Source organism: Planococcus citri, chromosome 5 (assembly GCF_950023065.1).
Source record: "Planococcus citri chromosome 5, ihPlaCitr1.1, whole genome shotgun sequence".
In the NCBI taxonomy this organism is placed as follows: domain Eukaryota; kingdom Metazoa; phylum Arthropoda; class Insecta; order Hemiptera; family Pseudococcidae; genus Planococcus; species Planococcus citri.
In genome coordinates this window covers 37,971,435-37,989,055 of record NC_088681.1, presented here as the reverse complement: position 1 = coordinate 37,989,055, position 17,621 = coordinate 37,971,435, and the positions used below count along the sequence as shown (strand labels likewise).

At 37.0% G+C, this 17,621-nt stretch overlaps 2 protein-coding genes across 2 annotated transcripts in view; one reads left to right on the top strand and one right to left on the bottom strand.

The window, feature by feature from the left end:
- The first annotated feature begins 632 nt into the window (after positions 1-632).
- On the top strand, positions 633-1,832 carry LOC135848740 (uncharacterized). The gene is made up of 2 exons (XM_065368715.1): positions 633-949; positions 1,024-1,832. The coding sequence occupies exons 1-2, from the start codon at positions 775-777 to the stop codon at positions 1,473-1,475; spliced, it is 627 nt and encodes a 208-aa protein (XP_065224787.1). The 5' UTR covers positions 633-774; the 3' UTR covers positions 1,476-1,832.
- Positions 1,833-2,940: 1,108 nt separating this feature from the next.
- Positions 2,941-17,621, bottom strand: part of ds (dachsous cadherin-related 1) — a 183,109-nt gene continuing 168,428 nt past the window's right edge. The window contains exons 9-23 of the mRNA XM_065369076.1: positions 14,991-15,214; positions 14,186-14,782; positions 13,646-14,093; positions 11,632-11,976; positions 10,519-10,891; positions 9,901-10,423; positions 9,500-9,820; positions 9,088-9,373; positions 8,702-9,007; positions 8,443-8,624; positions 8,232-8,362; positions 7,075-7,203; positions 5,499-6,997; positions 5,082-5,405; positions 2,941-4,912 (exon numbers count right to left, since the gene is read on the bottom strand). Coding sequence (XP_065225148.1) covers positions 4,260-4,912; positions 5,082-5,405; positions 5,499-6,997; positions 7,075-7,203; positions 8,232-8,362; positions 8,443-8,624; positions 8,702-9,007; positions 9,088-9,373; positions 9,500-9,820; positions 9,901-10,423; positions 10,519-10,891; positions 11,632-11,976; positions 13,646-14,093; positions 14,186-14,782; positions 14,991-15,214 — 6,341 coding nt within the window. The 3' untranslated portion in view covers positions 2,941-4,259. The remainder of the gene's footprint in view (positions 4,913-5,081; positions 5,406-5,498; positions 6,998-7,074; positions 7,204-8,231; positions 8,363-8,442; positions 8,625-8,701; positions 9,008-9,087; positions 9,374-9,499; positions 9,821-9,900; positions 10,424-10,518; positions 10,892-11,631; positions 11,977-13,645; positions 14,094-14,185; positions 14,783-14,990; positions 15,215-17,621) is intronic.

Below are 17,621 nucleotides of genomic sequence, written 5' to 3'. Positions count from 1 at the left end.
TAACCAAATGTATCACTTACTCATAATAAGTGAATTACCTAAAAAAAAAAAATCACTCAGGATTATATTTTGGAAGAGTGCACATTGCAGTTTGAAATACGCAGTTGAATACTCAACTAATCAGCGTTTTCGATATGAAAAAAATGACGTATTTTTGATCATTTTGTTGATGAAAAAAGTTACAGTAAAATAAATGACGAGTTTTAGTTTAGACAATCGTTTAAAGTAATGATAGATACGTACGAGTCGTACGACCAAAGCAAAAATAAAATTATTTATCAAGTTAAGAGCAATCACTGGCTCCATATTATTGCAATACAATAGTGAAGAAGTTCCTGGAAAAATACGAATAGATATGCAATTTCATTCGCATCAAATAAATTTTTTGCGCTTATTTTTTAATTAAAATTGTTTAAAATGTCTGTTAAAATACAAGGGTAGGCAACTTCTTCAACGCGAATCCGAGGCCGAAATTAATTTTAAACAACATTAATGCCATCTATCAAATGAAAAAGTAAGTAAATGTGCAATTTTTGCATGTATTTTCAAGTTCAACGCACGCAAAGCGCTATCTATCGGAATAAAGCAAAAACTGGAAACAAGAAACGTGGTTGAAGTTGAAAAAGTACCCTCTACCCTACCCTAGTTGAAAATTCGTGCCTCGTGGTTGTTTAGAAAAAAGTTAGTTTGGTTTTGTTTTACATCTCGTGTGTGTATTGTATTTCATACTTGAGTACATTTTTGATATTCTCAATTTATTAAAATTGAAATAAAATGTCTGAATCCATGAGAGCAGCAACTGAAGGAACTACTGCCACTGATGATAGTGATACAGATGATACAATTAGTAGCAGCGACATTTTTGATTCTGATTCTGACTACGAATTATTCGATGCCTTACCCTGTCCGCCCCTACCGGTTTTGAATGCTTTAATTGAAGACGATGATGGTAATGAACATATTTTATTTTGTAATCTTACATTAGTTATCCAACATTGATGTTACGTGGTTCATTTGTTGTAGAAGTTGAATGTGAACAACTTATGACTGGTATAGTTACCCATATTGCAAAGCTTATTGAACCACTGCGTAATGAGAGTGAGACCGAAACTCAGGAAAGTAATGGTGATGAAGATGATCTCGACTCTGTTAACGATGACGAAACAAGTTCAATCTCATCTTCAGCTTCTTCTCAGTCTCCGGTAACAAAAGAGATGGAGGACCTCACTGATCGACTGCAGTCAATCGTCAATGATTATGGAGAAAGGCACAAAGAGAACCAGAAATTTCGAGAACAACTTCTCGAAGTATGGAAAAAAAAGTCCAGCGAGTTAGCTACGATGAGATCAGAATACTTGGAAGTGCAGAGAGAAAAGTTGAATATGAAGCGGATGCGCCTGGATTTGAAAATAGAAAAACAGGAGTTGAAGAGGAGGAAATTAGCCGATGCTTCGACTTCGTCTTCTGCAATTTGAGTTATTTAGTTTTATAAACATTGTTTGTATCCTTCTAGTTTTATTTTTAGTTTTACGAACGGTTGTTCCTTACTCCTTAGTTTTAGTTTTGAAAATGAGCTCGTTTCCTTCTTTCTTCCTATATTATTTCTAGTTTTGTAATTTTATACCTACGCGTAAGTGGACTTGTTATATTATTAAATACACACCCATCTGTGGTATGAATGTAATAATATGCTGTGTTCTTCAGTAGGTACTATACTAAGAATTGTTTTTTTGGTCACTTTTCATAAGTGTATTACCAAGGTACGTTTATATTTTTGGCGGAATAAAGTTTTTTCTTTAGTTTTTTCAAAAAAATGTTTTTATTGCAAGAACAATTTCAACGAATAGGTACAAGACGTTCTTTTCATGTCATTCATCAATCATCTTAAAATTAAATAAACAGCTTCATTGGAAATTATAATTCAATAAAATATACTTAGAAATTACAGCAAGATGAATTGAATTTAAATAAGTAGTTTCGTTGGAAATTAGAATTTGAACTGCAGAAGTAGAATGTCAGGACACCACTATGGGCAAAGGGCAAGACGTAGTGAAGTTTAGGTAGCGTTCGAAGAGGTCGCCCGAACAAACCAGATTCAGAATAGTTTTTCATTTATTTTTATTTTCCATTCCGTCCAATTTTTCAAACTGTTAAATGTTGAGTTTTAATTTTTATTTGATACTCGTAAATCGGAAATGCCTCAAATTTTTATTAAAATTGAAGCAGGTAAGTAAAATTTATTTTTTGAGAAAAAGGAAAGACGTTCATGTTGATTCTCAAATATTGGCTGGATGTTGATGATTTTTCAAAGTAATTTTTCAATCAAATGAACATTGAATTCGAAAAGATTGCAATATTATCTACATCAATGCAGTACCTATGCAATGCACAGTATAATTAATTGAATATAATATTCTCATTCTTTTTCTTCCAATGTTTTCTTTATTGATTTAATGATTTCTTTCGATCCATTTTACTCTCGATTTTCAGTGTACCTACATTATGTCCAACTTAACTACTTACCAAGTTTAAAGTTGAAGTTGAAAAACTGTAAACAAGCTTTGACCATCTTTAGTCACGATCAAAGTGGTTGCTTAACGTGACTTTTGCAGGCGTATGTATGGTTAATTTTTCACCGACAAAATCATTTATTGCGATTACATACTCAAGATGAAATTTTTTTCAAAACTAACGATGACCTACTTTTTGATTTGAGGTCGCTAATCACGATTTTGATGTAACTACTACATTTTAACGACGTCTTATGCTAATTTTAGGACGCTAATTACGGATTTGAGATCATTATGATGCTTTAAAGAGGAACGAACTTGAAAATGATCCTAAATTATACATATATTTTTGTGGGATACATGAACATTGTATTTTCAAAAAAATTTCCATATTTCGAAATGTGTAGATAATTTTAAGAAATAACGCTCGTTAAAATGAACAATATTTATTGCGTTCGTACAACAAATTATATAAAAAAAAATAAATATACATGAAAATCGTACACGAATATGAAAATATGTTATCACATGGTACACAAAACATTTCTTCTAATTACTATTATAAAAAAGAAGTATGAAAAAAAATACTATCGTATTGGACGAATTATTTTAAAAACAACGCCGTAACACTAACGTGTTCCATATTCGTTCGAAAATTTAAAATATCACAATTATATCAATTATTGGAAGAAACATATCCAGTTTAATGCATTTTCAAAAAAAAAAAATCAAAAATGGCCATTTTTCATTTTTTAAAAATTTAATTAATAAAAAATTGATGATTCAAGTGAAAAAAAATCAACCATGGTCCAGAATGATTTAATATGGCACATCTGTAACGATGATTACATTCATTTATGGCACTCTATAAAAATACTTTTCAATTTTGATCCACGTTTCTCGTAACCAATTATATAATTTAAATAGGTAGATAAATTAATTAAAATGGCCATATGTTATAAATATCAATATAAAATTAGTAAATGCAAAAAAAAGTAGAAAAATTATGGCGTTTTTGCTTAAAAGTGTATCAGTTTCTCATCTACTAAAGTAAGTAATGAATCCACGTAACGACATATTCAATGACTAGTATGATCGGCGTTTCGAAAAAAACAACGCCATTATTATCGTTCTTACATGGAAAATAATTTACATTAAAATACAAATACAAAATTCACGATTAAAAGAGAGAAAAAAAACAAAAATAATGCTTAATTTAGTTAAATTTTGATTCGATAAAATCTTACAAATTACATCAGTCGATTTTTCTTTTTAAAAAAATACGATATTTCGGATATAAAAAAAATATTAAACATTAAACGTAAAAAAAAAATAATAAAAAGGAACTTTGGTCTAACCGTGTTTACAAAATAACATTGGGAATATAAAATTCATACATTAGGCTCAAAAACATAATTATCTACATTCGCTGAATTGAAAAATTTACCACTTATTCGCGGAACATCGTATAAAAAAAACGTATAGTACACAATTTCAAACTAATTATAAATAATAATTTGGTAAATCCATCAATAAAACTGAAGGAACGTCGCATCGTCAACTTATGGCAGGTAAAAAATTAGTCTCCTATATTGGTAAGGGTACCAAAGCAAAAAAAAAACTATACAAAACACAGACACATACACACACATTTATACAGAGGAAAATTATTAAAAGACAGGTAACTTGAGCAATAAAAGAAAAAAAAGAGGGACAATACTAGGAAATGAGAAAAGAACAGAAACGAAACTAAATCCGTATATCTGTCTCATTGGCATGATGTCTGTTCGGTTTCATATGATGATGACTACTCATCGTATGCAGATGAAGAGGCGACACCGACGGCGACCTGGTAGCCAGTGGCGACAACGAAGGTGAAAACGAAGGCGACATGGCTGCCGAAGTCGAGAACCCAGTCGAGGTATCGTGACTGATCGGCGATCTTGGTAACAGTAGCATTTGATTTTGGTGCGCCGGAGTCGAGTGCTGCATCGTGGGCCTCGAATTGATCACAGGAGCGGTTATAGAGCGCGGCGCTACGTTCGTGATCAAAGGAGGAGGAACTGTTTTCATGACTGATTGATGAGTTTTACTCTTATTACTCGACGTACCGCTGGTGGCGCTTTTCACCGAGGCGGCGTCGTCTTTCAGGCGAGCTATTTCGGAGAAGACGTGAGCCAACGGTTGGTATTGGGGGCCCCAGTCTAGCAGGTAGTCCCAGTTGTAGCTGCCGGTCAGCTCTTCTTCGCTGTGCACGATTGAGCTGAGAGAGCCGCTCATTGAGAGCTGAGTGCCGGTTGTGGTGGGTACTTGGTAGCCGTCCAGCACCATTGATCGGTCTACTGAGGTGGCTCGACCCGTTGAACTTGTGCGGTCTAATAATTCTTCTTGACTACTGCCTCCTGCGAAAATGAAATAAATCAAATGAAAGGTGTCGTTAGAATGGATTTCATTAACCAAAAAAGAACAAAAAAAAAAACAAAAATACAAAAAAATATTCGAAAAAAAACTCCAAAAAGCAATAAAAAAGTTACAAGCAGAGCTTTAATTAAAATGAACGTTTGCACTCACCTCGTTCACTAGCCACGTCATTCAATTTAGCGTAAATAATATTGGTAATATCCGTTTCGTTGGTACCGTCATCGTCGAACATATTCATCTGATTAACCGAAGGTGGCTGCCGATGATTCAACAAATCATTACAGTTGTCGTTCTGCACAGACGAGTTGGAATTCGCATGCGAATCGATGATACCCAAGCGAGCGAGGTACTCCTGAGTATTATGGACGGATACGTCTGACAGATTATCATCGTCTGGATTCCTTCGTTGTCTAGTTTGGCCTTCGTTAATCATTCTAATCTCTTCGTCGACATCTTCTCCATCTTCAGCAGAACCTGCAATGAAAACATAATTGAACGTTTAGAAATCACTACCAAAATCACTATCTACGTAAACAGATGAATGAAATACTCGAACAAAAAACTCACCTCGTCCACTAGATCCAGATTGCTCCGAACCGGAAAGCTCGCTAGTCGTAGCAGCGGCCGAATTACTGCCACTGTTGGTAGCTCGATAGGTAGGTATTTCGTCATATTTAGGAGGTCCAAATTGGGTAACACCGTGAGTAACCGTACCTCTAATAGGCATCGTGTCAAAAGCACCAGGATCGACGTACGTATCGACACGTTGCGTAGCTCCACCGAGGTTTGATTTATTCACGTTGTTTTGCCTGCGGTTACGAAAATGTAGAAAAACGAAGAATCCTCCAACTCCACCGACGACCAAAATGAATAAAATGATGAACACGAGGATCCAATCACCGACCGAAGACGATGAAGTCGCCATTGTATCGCCCGAACTAGCCAGATTGATTCCGGGAGCAGCCAGTTGATCGAAAACTATCTCTACAATACTGTTATTGGTGAACGATCCTTGTCTACCGGAGCTGGCGCTTACTACGAGACTAATATCTTGATCGCTGGTTAAACTGTCTAATTTCTTTTTGATCATTACAGCGCCATTGGTTCGGTTAATCTTGAAATAAGGATGCTGGGTGGTCAACTGGTAGACAATTCGGCCATCAGGGCCTTTATCACGATCCGTCGCTGTGACGTGACCGACAACGAAACCAACTGGTACGTCGCCGGAGATAACGAATCTGAACGTACGTTCGGTGAACTGAGGATAAAATTCGTCTTTACTTTCGATCTCGACTCGTACTTTGACTTTGGCACATTTTCCTCCGGTATCACAAGATAGTAACGTGAAAGCATATCTGCTACGAGTTTCGTAATCGAATACAGCATTCGTGGCGACTAGTCCGGTGCTCGGGTTAACTTTGAATAATTTCCACGAATCGTCTACGTCTGCGAATCCTGAAGCGGCCGATGAAATAATCGAGTAGTTCAATTTACCATAAATGCCTTTATCTTGATCGGTAGCTTTGGCGATAAAAACAGTCACACCGACGGGCTCGTTTTCGGCTACAAATTCCAAGTACTCGGAGATGGGGAATTTCGGTTCGTGATCATTTTCGTCCGTTACGCTGATTCTAAGCGATGTCAAAGAACTCAGAGGTAAATCCTGAGGTGGTTTGGCTACGTCGCTCGCTTTCACCACCAAATTGTGCTCGACAAATCCGCAATCGTAGTCTAAGGGTTCTTTCAAAGTCAACAATCCAGATATCGAATCGATCGCGAACACGTTACGGTCGTTGCCCGAGACTATTTCGTATCTGACGTCTGAATTTGGAGGTAGATCGTTATCAGAAGCATGAAACTGCATTAAAGGTGAACCGATCGATGTACTTTCGGAGATCACTAGGTTTGGTTCGAAGTCGCTAAACACCGGAGCGTTATCGTTCGTGTCCTGGATTACGATATGAACTCGAGCTATCGATGTGTTGTGTCCTATGGCGATTTTCAACGAATACACGTCTACGGTTTCGCGATCCAGGGCTGATGATATGATTATATCTCCGTATGGTCTGCAAAAAAAGGAAAGATTATAGTTATAGGAACAAATATTACGAAAGAGGAGACGGTATATTTAAATAATACATACCCGATGATATCGAAATGATGTTTCTCATTGCCTTCGATGATCTTGTACAACAGAGAATTATCCGGCGAGCCAGTTGGATTAAGCCGCAGCACAGATTTTCCTTTGGGTGCATTTTCACGAACCGATATCCTGTAAAAAAGAACATCGAACATGAGGCAATGGCGAATAAAATTAAATTTGTTTGTAGAATATTACTAGCCAAAATTTCAAGAGCAGAAATTCATTTTCCGAATTTTAGCGAATTTTTGAAAATTCAAATTTGGGATTAAAATACGAGGTGGGGAAGGGGAAATCAAAATTTCACCAAAGTGAGCTAGAAAATTGAAAGTTGGTTTGTATCCTATTTTCGAATTTCGATGCGATTTTTGATTGTTTCGAACCATTCTGGAGCCTTCAGCGGATTTTCAGAATTTCGACAATACTTCTAATCGATTTGGGAGGTTGAAAATAGGGTACAAACAAAATTTCAGCTTTTTACGTCAATTTGCTCGAATTTTGATTTTTTTCATAACAAATGGGCCCAATCTAAATTTTTAAAAATTCTTCAAAAATCAAAAAATGAATTTCAGCGGCTGAAATTTCTGCAGGAGTTCTTTTTCAATTCGCCTTCGTCCTTTTCAAAAAAAATTGTGCCAGTTGGGAAGTAATAAGTTCATTTGTTAAAAAAAAAAAAGTAAGTAAAATATTTTAATTTCACATGATCGGAAAATGAGTAGTTTCCTAGACAGTTTTGTGTTTGGAAAATACGTCTTTAACGCATCTATCAAAATATGTGCGGAAAACAGTTACTTTCCTCCCTAGGGAGGAAAGTAACTGTTTTCCGCATATGTTTACAAATTCGAAATCAGCCATTTTTTTAAATTTTAGCATTTATTTTCCTCTCATATGAAATTAAAATAGTATACGCGACAGGATTGGACAGTAACGCGATTAACTTGTGCGATTTAAGTCACTCGGCTTCGCCTCGCTCCTTAAACTTCGCACTCGTTAATCGCATACTTTCCGCTCCTGTCACGTAATATACTATTTAAGTTTAGGAATAAAAATTCTTAGTTTTCGGCAAATTTTCGAACTAATTTTTCGACTTTTTCATAAATTTAATTTCAGAATTTCCACTTGGTAAACATTTCTCACAATGAAAATAAAACTCAGCATACCTATACTCAGACTGCAGAGCGGACGCTATATTCGAATGAATTCCAAACCTAGTATCAAACTTGACTGGCACCTCAGTCGACAATGGTTCGTCTCCATTATCCGTAGCTTTGACCACAATATCGAAGAATCCCTGTAATCAAATAAAACATCCAAACATCAGCTTCAATTTCATTAAAATGCAAAACATAAATTTCAAATCACTTGTGATACCTTTTGCAACGAATCTTTTCCTAGGAGAGATTGATTAACGGTAATAATTCCAGTAATGATATCGATACTGAATCCAGGACTAGACGAACTCAACGAATAACTAACCACGCTATTATCTCCTGAATCTGCATCTCGAGCATGAACTTTGGTAACAGGGCCATTGTACGATGGAGTATTTTCACCTGAACACGAGTAAAAGACCACAAATTAAAATCCCATATTTTAAAAACGTATAAAAACATCACAATTCGCGACGTACTTGATAAAGTGAATTGATAATATGGTTGGTCGAATACAGGAGCGTTGTCATTTTCATCGGCTATATTCACCGTCAACACTGTCTTGGCAGAATGTTTCCGGTCAGAAGCGACCACTCGTAGTTTATATTCGTTTTTCCTTTCGTAGTCTAACGGTTTCTTCAGCACTAATCGACCGCTATGTCTATCCATGGCAAACGTTGCCAAAGCATCTTCGTCTTCTGTGCTATCCATAGAATAAACCAGCCATGGAAAGGAATCGACGTCGTTGGCTACCACCGATGTTATCACGCTGCCTACAACTTCGTCTGCAAAAGACACGAAAAAATTAATCCTCCGTTCGTCTGTATTCGTCGGGTCTAAAATTAACTCAGGTTTGAGAGCTTACTTTCGGAAACAGTGATGGAATTATGAGGAGGAAAAGATGGCTGATTATCGTTCACATCGATCACATTGACTCGTATTGTAGCTGTACTGGTCAACTGAGGTATTCCGTCATCGGTTGCGATCACCGTTAATTTATACGTGTTTCTGATTTCAGCATCGAGAACGATGTTCGTTTTGATCACGTTCGAAGTCGGTGGCTCGATAATAAAAGCGTTATCGTGATTCCCATCGACGATATGATACGATACTCTAGAATCCGGTCCCGAATCGCCATCCACTGCCAATAACTATGCACACAAACAAACGTTCGATTAGTGATCATCTTCCTCAACACCTTCTACTTGATTATCTAACATGGTCATCTTTGCGACCATATATAACTAAGAGTAAATACAAAACATCAGTAAGCTCACCTGTATCACATACGTCCCTTTACTGATACCTTCGAGCACCGAGGTGAAATACTGGTCCTGCGTGAACACCGGTGTGTTATCATTTAGATCGGTCAAGTAGACGGTCAGTTCGGCGAATGCGAATAACGTCGTTCCAGTGCTATTCTCTTGGGCAACGATCGCCAATTGCAATTGCGGATTCGTCTCGTAATCTAATACCGTTGAATTACGCACGCGAATCAATCCGTTACTCGAGTTTATCTCAAACGGTTCGTTTTCATTGCCGTAGGCGAAACTGTAGCTGATCCTCTGCCTTCTGCCGTCGCTTTTCAACGCGAATACCTGTACCAACAAACAAAAGCGCACATATTTAGTACCTTCATCAACCCAATACCTCGTTCAGCTTCTGCCATACTACGCACCTGTATCACAGTCTCTCCAGCCGGCGAATTTTCCGCTATATGAGCACTGTACGAAATATTCTGGAATTTCAGAACCACCGAAGAACTATCGTATCCATCCACTACTTTAACTTCAGCCAAGCTACTCGAACTCAATGCCGGAGATCCTCTATCTGAAGCTATCACCTCGATATGGAACGTTTTACCCACATCGTTCGCTAAACTAGCCACCGAACTGATAGCTCCGGTGTTCGTGTTGATTCTAAACTTGCTCGAGTGGTAATCTTCGGAAAATTTGTACACTACTTCGCCGTTAACGCCTTTATCGCGATCGGTAGCCGATACCCGAACGATTTCCGATCCGATATGAACGTAAGGTGAAATCTGAGCGAAATAAGGGTATTTGGAAAAAACTGGTGAGTTATCGTTTACGTCTTCTACGGTGATTTTAACGTTGACCGTTTGATACTGCGATTTGTACCGTCCCATATCGATGGCTACCACTTGGAAAGCGTACACGCTCTGCTCTTCTCTATCCAAAGGGCTGTAAAATCCATAAATTTACTCGTATATTAGCAAATTCTTACACATATTTTTCAACGTCAATTTGACAATATAGGTATATTGAAAAATACTCACCGATTCGTTGTAATTGCTCCGGTCTGATTATTTATCCTGAACGTCCAATCGGTCTCATTTCTCAACGAATAGATCACTTGAGCGTTCAAATCCAAATCTAAATCTACAGCTTTGACTGTCAGAACAGTGCTTCCAACTGGTACGTTTTCGGCTACGTTGACTAGATACATCGGTTTCTCGAACTGAGGATCGTTATCGTTTTCATCTTCTACGTAAACTGTGATGTTGCAGTATCCGGTAAGGGATACGCTGGAACCTAAATCTTGAGCTGCGATGGTCAATTGGTAATGGGATTGTGTTTCACGATCCAACGACTGAGCTGTAAGTTCACCGCTGATGGAATCGACGTGGAATTTATTGCCAATATTGCCATCTAGAAAAATATCAAAATTCGATTAGAATAACAGAAGTAGGTACAGGTACCTATCTAAAATTTAAAAAAAATATCGCTTTACGAAATCCATAGTTACCCTAAAGCATTGCATTTCACAAATTTACCAATAAACAAAATCAATTACCAATAATTACCATAAATAACCCAACTTTTACCTACAATTACGGTAAATTACCCGAGAATGACAGAAATTTAGTATAGTATAGGGGTTGAATATTCAAGGCAATTAATTACAACTTGGGTCAGATTGCCAGAACATGTTAAACAGACTTTTTCCTCCACCTAAATTACTTATTAACACCCTAATTTACCGAGAATTAGTAAATTACCGTAATTTACCCAAAAATGAAGGAAATCATTCAAAACATTGGTTATGCAATTACAACTTTTGGATCCTGACATGTTAAACTTTTACTAAGGTTACAATTTCAGAGTAATTTCCATAATTACCAACCATTTACCGCAAATTACCTATAATTACCTTAAATTACCCATATTTACCAGAAATTACGGTAAATTTAAAATTGGAAATATTTGTTATGTTCATTGTTAACACATGTAGATCCGTATAGATCGACTTTTTCAACAAAAAATAACACTTGTGATGAAGGTAATTACGGTAAATTACCGGTAATTTGAATATGTTCTTCTTCGGTAATAGCCAGTATTCATGGTGATTACCGCGGTAAATTGATGAAAAACATTCAGAAATTACTCACCAATAATATTATAGATGATTTTCGCGTTATTTCCCAAATCTCGATCCAAAGCCACCACAGTATGGATCACCGAAGCATCCATATTTTCCGGAACATAGAGCGGATAACACGATCCGGGATGGAAGTAGGGTACATTATCATTGACGTCGATTACGTTCACGATGATCACAGCCGAATCGAATTTTCCAGTTTGAATATCCTTCACATAAATCGGTATCACGTATTGATCCTTGGTTTCACGATCCAAAGGTTTATTCAATATGATGGCGTTTTCTTTCTCTTTTAAAGCAAACGTGTTGTCAGCACTGCCTTGAGGGATTTCATAACGTAAATATGTTCCAAGACCTGTATTTTAGAAAAACAAACATACGATTAAGTACATTATATTGTGTGTTCATATGATTTTTAATTGGTACAAATGGTTGCATAAGTGAGCCCCTGCTGAATAATTTCAAATTTTCGAGCAAATAAATGCATTTGAGAGATCAACTTCTTGACATTTTAAATTGCTACGTTCAGAAAAGAAGAAGGAGGGGGAAGGGTGGACATTCTACAAAAATAAAAATATCGTGTGACATATCAATTTCAGGGTTCTTGAAGGCACCAAGTTCAAATTTCCACTTAGTTTTTCAATCTGGCCTCTCGGTTTTCACACCTGTAAATTTTGAAGACATTTTCAAGCAGCAAGCACGAGGAAAAATGGCATGGTTTGAATAGAATTGCCCAATTCCGGTGATTTTTGATCTAGAGACCAACGATTTCAGCTTCACTCTGTACACATTTGCAGATCATAGTGGATGTATTTTCTTTCCATTTCTTCAGCCTCTCCCTCCAATTAAATGCCTCCATCAAAATCAAAAGCATTCATCACTCGAAAATATGCATCATATTGAACGCATAGATATAAATTTTACCACCAGTCAACACCCATCCTCATAAAACTCTGCCCTTTGCCAATACTGGCAACACTGCCCATGCCTACTTGATGATACCTAAATTGATAGTTCGCATTTGATAACGATTACTTGGGTTTTCATTCACTTTATAACTACTCAATAAATACACCCATCACTCGAGTATATAACCTCATCTCGTACATTACGCCTCTGATGATCGACATGAGATGAAAAAAATGCCAATATTGACTTACAACGACGTTTTATAGACCTTACCATATAATGGCGAACGTGAATTCCTGCTCACAAAACGAGTTCTTTTCGCGTAAGATGATTCCGTACGCTACTCAAATTCAAACCCTGACCTATCCCATAAAAATTTTACTATAGCTATTGACGCTTTCGTCACGTCCTTAAATATCGCAAAAATGAGTACAGAGATGAAAATTACACCAGAATATCGACGAAAAAAAAATGTGCTTATCGAAATACCATTAATGTTAAACGATCCGGGGTATAAATTAATTCGACTCGAGAATAACCACGATGGATGCAGGTATATAAAAGGAGCGAGGGGAGGGGGGAATAGAAAACCAAATCTCGCAGATACTATTACCACTGCTTGCGCTTTGATAGATATCATTAAAAAGAGCAGAGCAGCTTTCGCTGAATGTGCAGATATGCGCGAGCTATATAATCCAGATTCAACGTTTCATTTCGTCCGGTATAATAATATCTGGGATAAATTTAATGGCAGGTTGCGAGCATCCTCGATCCGTAGTTCGGGGAATGCGTACATATATTTATATTTCGCGAAACACTCGGTTAGTGTTTTTTTCCTTCTCCTTCTTTCTTTTTCATTATTATTATTTTTTTTTTCTAAATACTTAATCGAGTAACTTATCAACACCGCCTCTATAATTTACCGGTGCGGACGTGTACGCAGCTTGGCCGCCATCGCCATACACATAGAGAGGTACCTACGCTCGATTAATTAAAATCACAGTGCAACAGCTACATACGTAGAAGAAAGGGGTAGGAGGAGAACTGCATAGAGTTCGATCGTTTATAGTGGGAAAAAATTTTAATTATTTCGGATCATATATGAGCACGCTTACCCGATGCATATTTGATGATATTGTTCGATACGACGAATACGACGCTACCCGGTGTCAGATCTTCGCTAATATTGGCGTAGTAGACATTTTTAGTGAATTTCAATTGGTTTTCTTCTTTGGCTCGAGTGCTGATGTTGAGAGATACGTGAGCGTGCATTGGAATCGGTGTACCGTGATCGGAGGCGGTCACGTTTATGATGAAATTCTCCACAGAGTGAATCGATCGAGCTACGGTCAAGTCACCAGTTTCGTAGTTGACGGCGAAATATCCGGCATCGTTGCCTGATGTAATGACATAGGTGACGCGGCCATTATCGCCCGTATCTGGATCAGAGGTGATGATTCGATCGATGATGGTACCCTTAGATAAGCCGTTTCCGATAAATAGATTCCTCGAGATGGGAGATACGATGACAGGAGCGTTGTCGTTTACGTCTTGTACGAAAACCTGGAACAGAATGGTAGGAAATTTTCCAGAGTTAAAGACGAGCAAATCTAACAAAAAGTCAAATTAAAGCTCGGTATGATCAAAACACTCACCTGAACAGTCAAAGCTGTACTCTTCCTATCAGCCAAATCAACGGCTTGATCGGTGGCTCGAACAATCAACGTGAATTCCTTGATTTTCTCATAATCCAACCCAGCGTTCAAGATCAAATTACCAGTCAACGAATCAACCGAGAACACAGGCTGCTCCAGAGCCGGCCACTGGCTCACCAATCCGTATCTAATCTCCTTGTTCGCTCCAGTATCGGCATCAGTGGCAGAAAAATTCCAAACAGTGGTTCCAACCAGAGAATCTTCCGGTAAGGTGATCCTCAACGGGTCGGTCATCCAACGAGGTGCGTTATCGTTAACATCCAACAACTCCACTTTGACTATGACAGCGCTACTTTGAGGATTTGCACTCGTGTCCAAGATTCGAACCTCTAGTCTGTATTCCGGGCACGCTTCTCGATCTAGATCTTTGATGACGACTAATGATCCAGATCGGCGATCGATATCGAATGGTTTTTCAACTTCGGCTGGTGTGACGAAGTTCAACGTGTACATGATGTGGCCTCTGTTCGCCTGAGCTGAGTTTTCTACCACGATAACGCTACCGATTATGTAACCTACTGGGACATCTTCGCGAATCTGTACAATCGGAGTAAAAATAATGATATAGAAAGGTACACTTACACTTACAGGTGTATAGGTATAGTATATGCAAAAACATGTGTGGCAAAAGATGCGCCACGATTGCGGCGCTTTTGAGCCCGCATTACTTATCTTTACAGTATATAAGTACGCGGTACTATAAAAATTCTCAAGCTCAATAGAGTATTATAACGTTGGTAGGTACCTTGAATATGATACTGGAACTTGAAAACGTCGGTCTATTATCATTTACATCCAACACCTCGACTCGTAATACGCGAACCGTTTGCTTTGGCGGAATACCATTATCGGTGGCTGCGACTGCGATTCGATAAACAGAACGTTCGGCGTGATCTAATGCCAATCTAGTTTTCATTATTCCAGTTAACGGATCGATCGTAAATACTCCGTAGCCATCGGTATCTCGACCTGCAAGAATGCCATGTGCGAAAAAAAAATTAGTAGGTATTTCTCGATGACATATTTTTTTCATTTTTGTAGTCTCGTAGTTCAAAATAAGATTTGCAGTGACTCTTGAGTCGTATTTCTATGACTTATAGCCACACTATTGATTGGGAATTTTGTTCAGAACTAAGAACATCTGAACACCTCTTTACAGTCTTTACTAGTCATTGGAGATGTCTAACCAGCAAGGACAAAACCAAACAACGTTTTCAAAAAGACGCCAAATTCCGATATTATTTCACAGCTGAAAAGGGCCAGGAAGAGTCAAAAAGTTGACACCCAAAAAGTAGACTCAGGATATAATCTCCAAATAAGAATGCCTAATTTCAGATTCCCGAGTCCATTTTAAGAGGATTAGGGGCATGCCACAAAGTCATACAAAGTGGGAAAAAAATATGAACAAGAAAAACCTGGCTTCTAAAAACCAGAAGAGTTGCTGATAGTCGAGAGCGACTTCCAAAATCTACTGCCCCGAAATTTCAAATCCTGAAGACCTAATCTTGAAAAGGATTTTCACGAATCTGAAAACCTGAAATGACATTTTCACAATTGGCCAAAATTCATGAAACACAATAATTAGGTATAAGTAAAAAATTTATCTACAACAGTTTTCAAGATTTGGCCACTTGAAGCGAAGAAAAAATTTTCTGAATTTTTTAGGCAATGATGTTTCAGAATTCAAGCCTTAATAACTTTTCAACTAACCACAATAGATGAGTGAGGACTATGCCATTGGAAAGAGCAAACTTTTTTTTTCAAGAGACATTCACAAACATAGTGAAAATAATCAACTTTTGAACACATTTTATAACCCATCATGATCACCTAGAATAATGATGGCCGGACCATGAAACGCAACGTTATATCCATCATGGTCTTTGAATAGCGCTAAGTTGAAGTTGCCAAACAAAATCAAAAACAAACATTTTTCATGAGATGATAACTTAGGCCCTGCAAATTCCAAAGGTAGGCAAACATGCATACTTGTGCTTAGGATGGGTTGCCTATATTACTGATGAGAAGGGGTTATTCCGTGGTGAGACACCCTATATACATAAAGCTGCTTGAGTATAACTTTATGTCTACAAATTCTTGCTGTCATCTCAAAAGTGTTCTGGCAGAAAGCCTCCTTTTTTGCGCATGTGCAAAGAAACTATATATGTACCAGATACCTATTGTAAATTTTCAGTCAGAGTTTTGATGGTACTAGTAATGTATAGATACTTCATCAATACTTTTTCAATACAGATGATATTTTATCGCTATTGTACTGATAATTAGAATATTGATAATACGTATTTTTTCCTATAACAATACTTTTTCTACTGAATTTTCAGCAAAGTGATGCAATACCCTGAAATCAGCCTCATCTACCTACCTTTATCTATGTACATTTGAAATGTTCAAAATATTTTTCAAACCCAGATTTCAAAATTTTATAAAACATTGAACAATTTTGATGTATTGAAATTTTTTTTTAATAAGGTGCATCATGCCGCAGTCAAATGTATCAAGTATCTGATTTTAAACATTTTCTGGTTCACCATGGTTGATAGTATCAAAATACTGAACCATCCTTATTCATAATAACAAATTTTCCTCGGTAGTATAATGGTAAGCATCCCCACCAGAGCTGTGGGAACTGATTAAATCCCAATTCAAATCCCATCCCCAAAACCTTTTTCAATTCCTAAAAATTTTCATTTTTCTTGATCCCAAAACTGATATTAACTTTGAACCTAAAACAATCTCAGTACTAAAACAAAATTGTTTCGGTTTCAAGATTTCAATTTTTGATTTTTCCATGCACGATTTTATTTTGATAAATTGTCGTTATTATTATGCATAATTTAAGTGTCATCGTTCATTTCAGAAAAATTACTTGACAAATTAAGCAAAATATGCATTTAAAACACTAAACTAATAATTACACCATCGGATTCCCTATATCAAAACCTCCCATTTTTTAGACACCTTGCCGGGTCCATTAGTCGATTTGGGCTTAAAATTAGTTGAAATGAAAATCCAAAAACTGGAATTGATTCATCCCAGAACCAAAACAATTTTTTCAATCCCAAAACCAATCCCAAAACCGAAATAAAAATTTAGAAGAACAAAACTAAAATAAAATCCAATCCCAAAATGAATAAACGATCCTGAAACCAAAACCCAATCCCAAATTCCTGAAATTGTTTCGGACCCACAGCTCTAATCCACACCCAATAAAATTACAAAATTTTGAATTGAAAGGCAAGTAGTGTACCACATAAATCTGTGCTGTCAAATTCTAAATTTCAAAGCCTCATTTCTTATCTATTGTTACAGATAGGAAAATAATCTATCTAAACTGTGGACATGATCTTCCCGAAAA

Coding starts and splice junctions, on each gene's coding strand:
- LOC135848740 (XM_065368715.1), top strand. CDS start 775: ATGTCTGAATCCATGAGAGCAGCAACTGAAGGAACTACTGCCACTGAT. Junction 950..1,023: donor TTTAATTGAAGACGATGATG/GTAATGAACATA, acceptor CATTTGTTGTAG/AAGTTGAATGTGAACAACTT.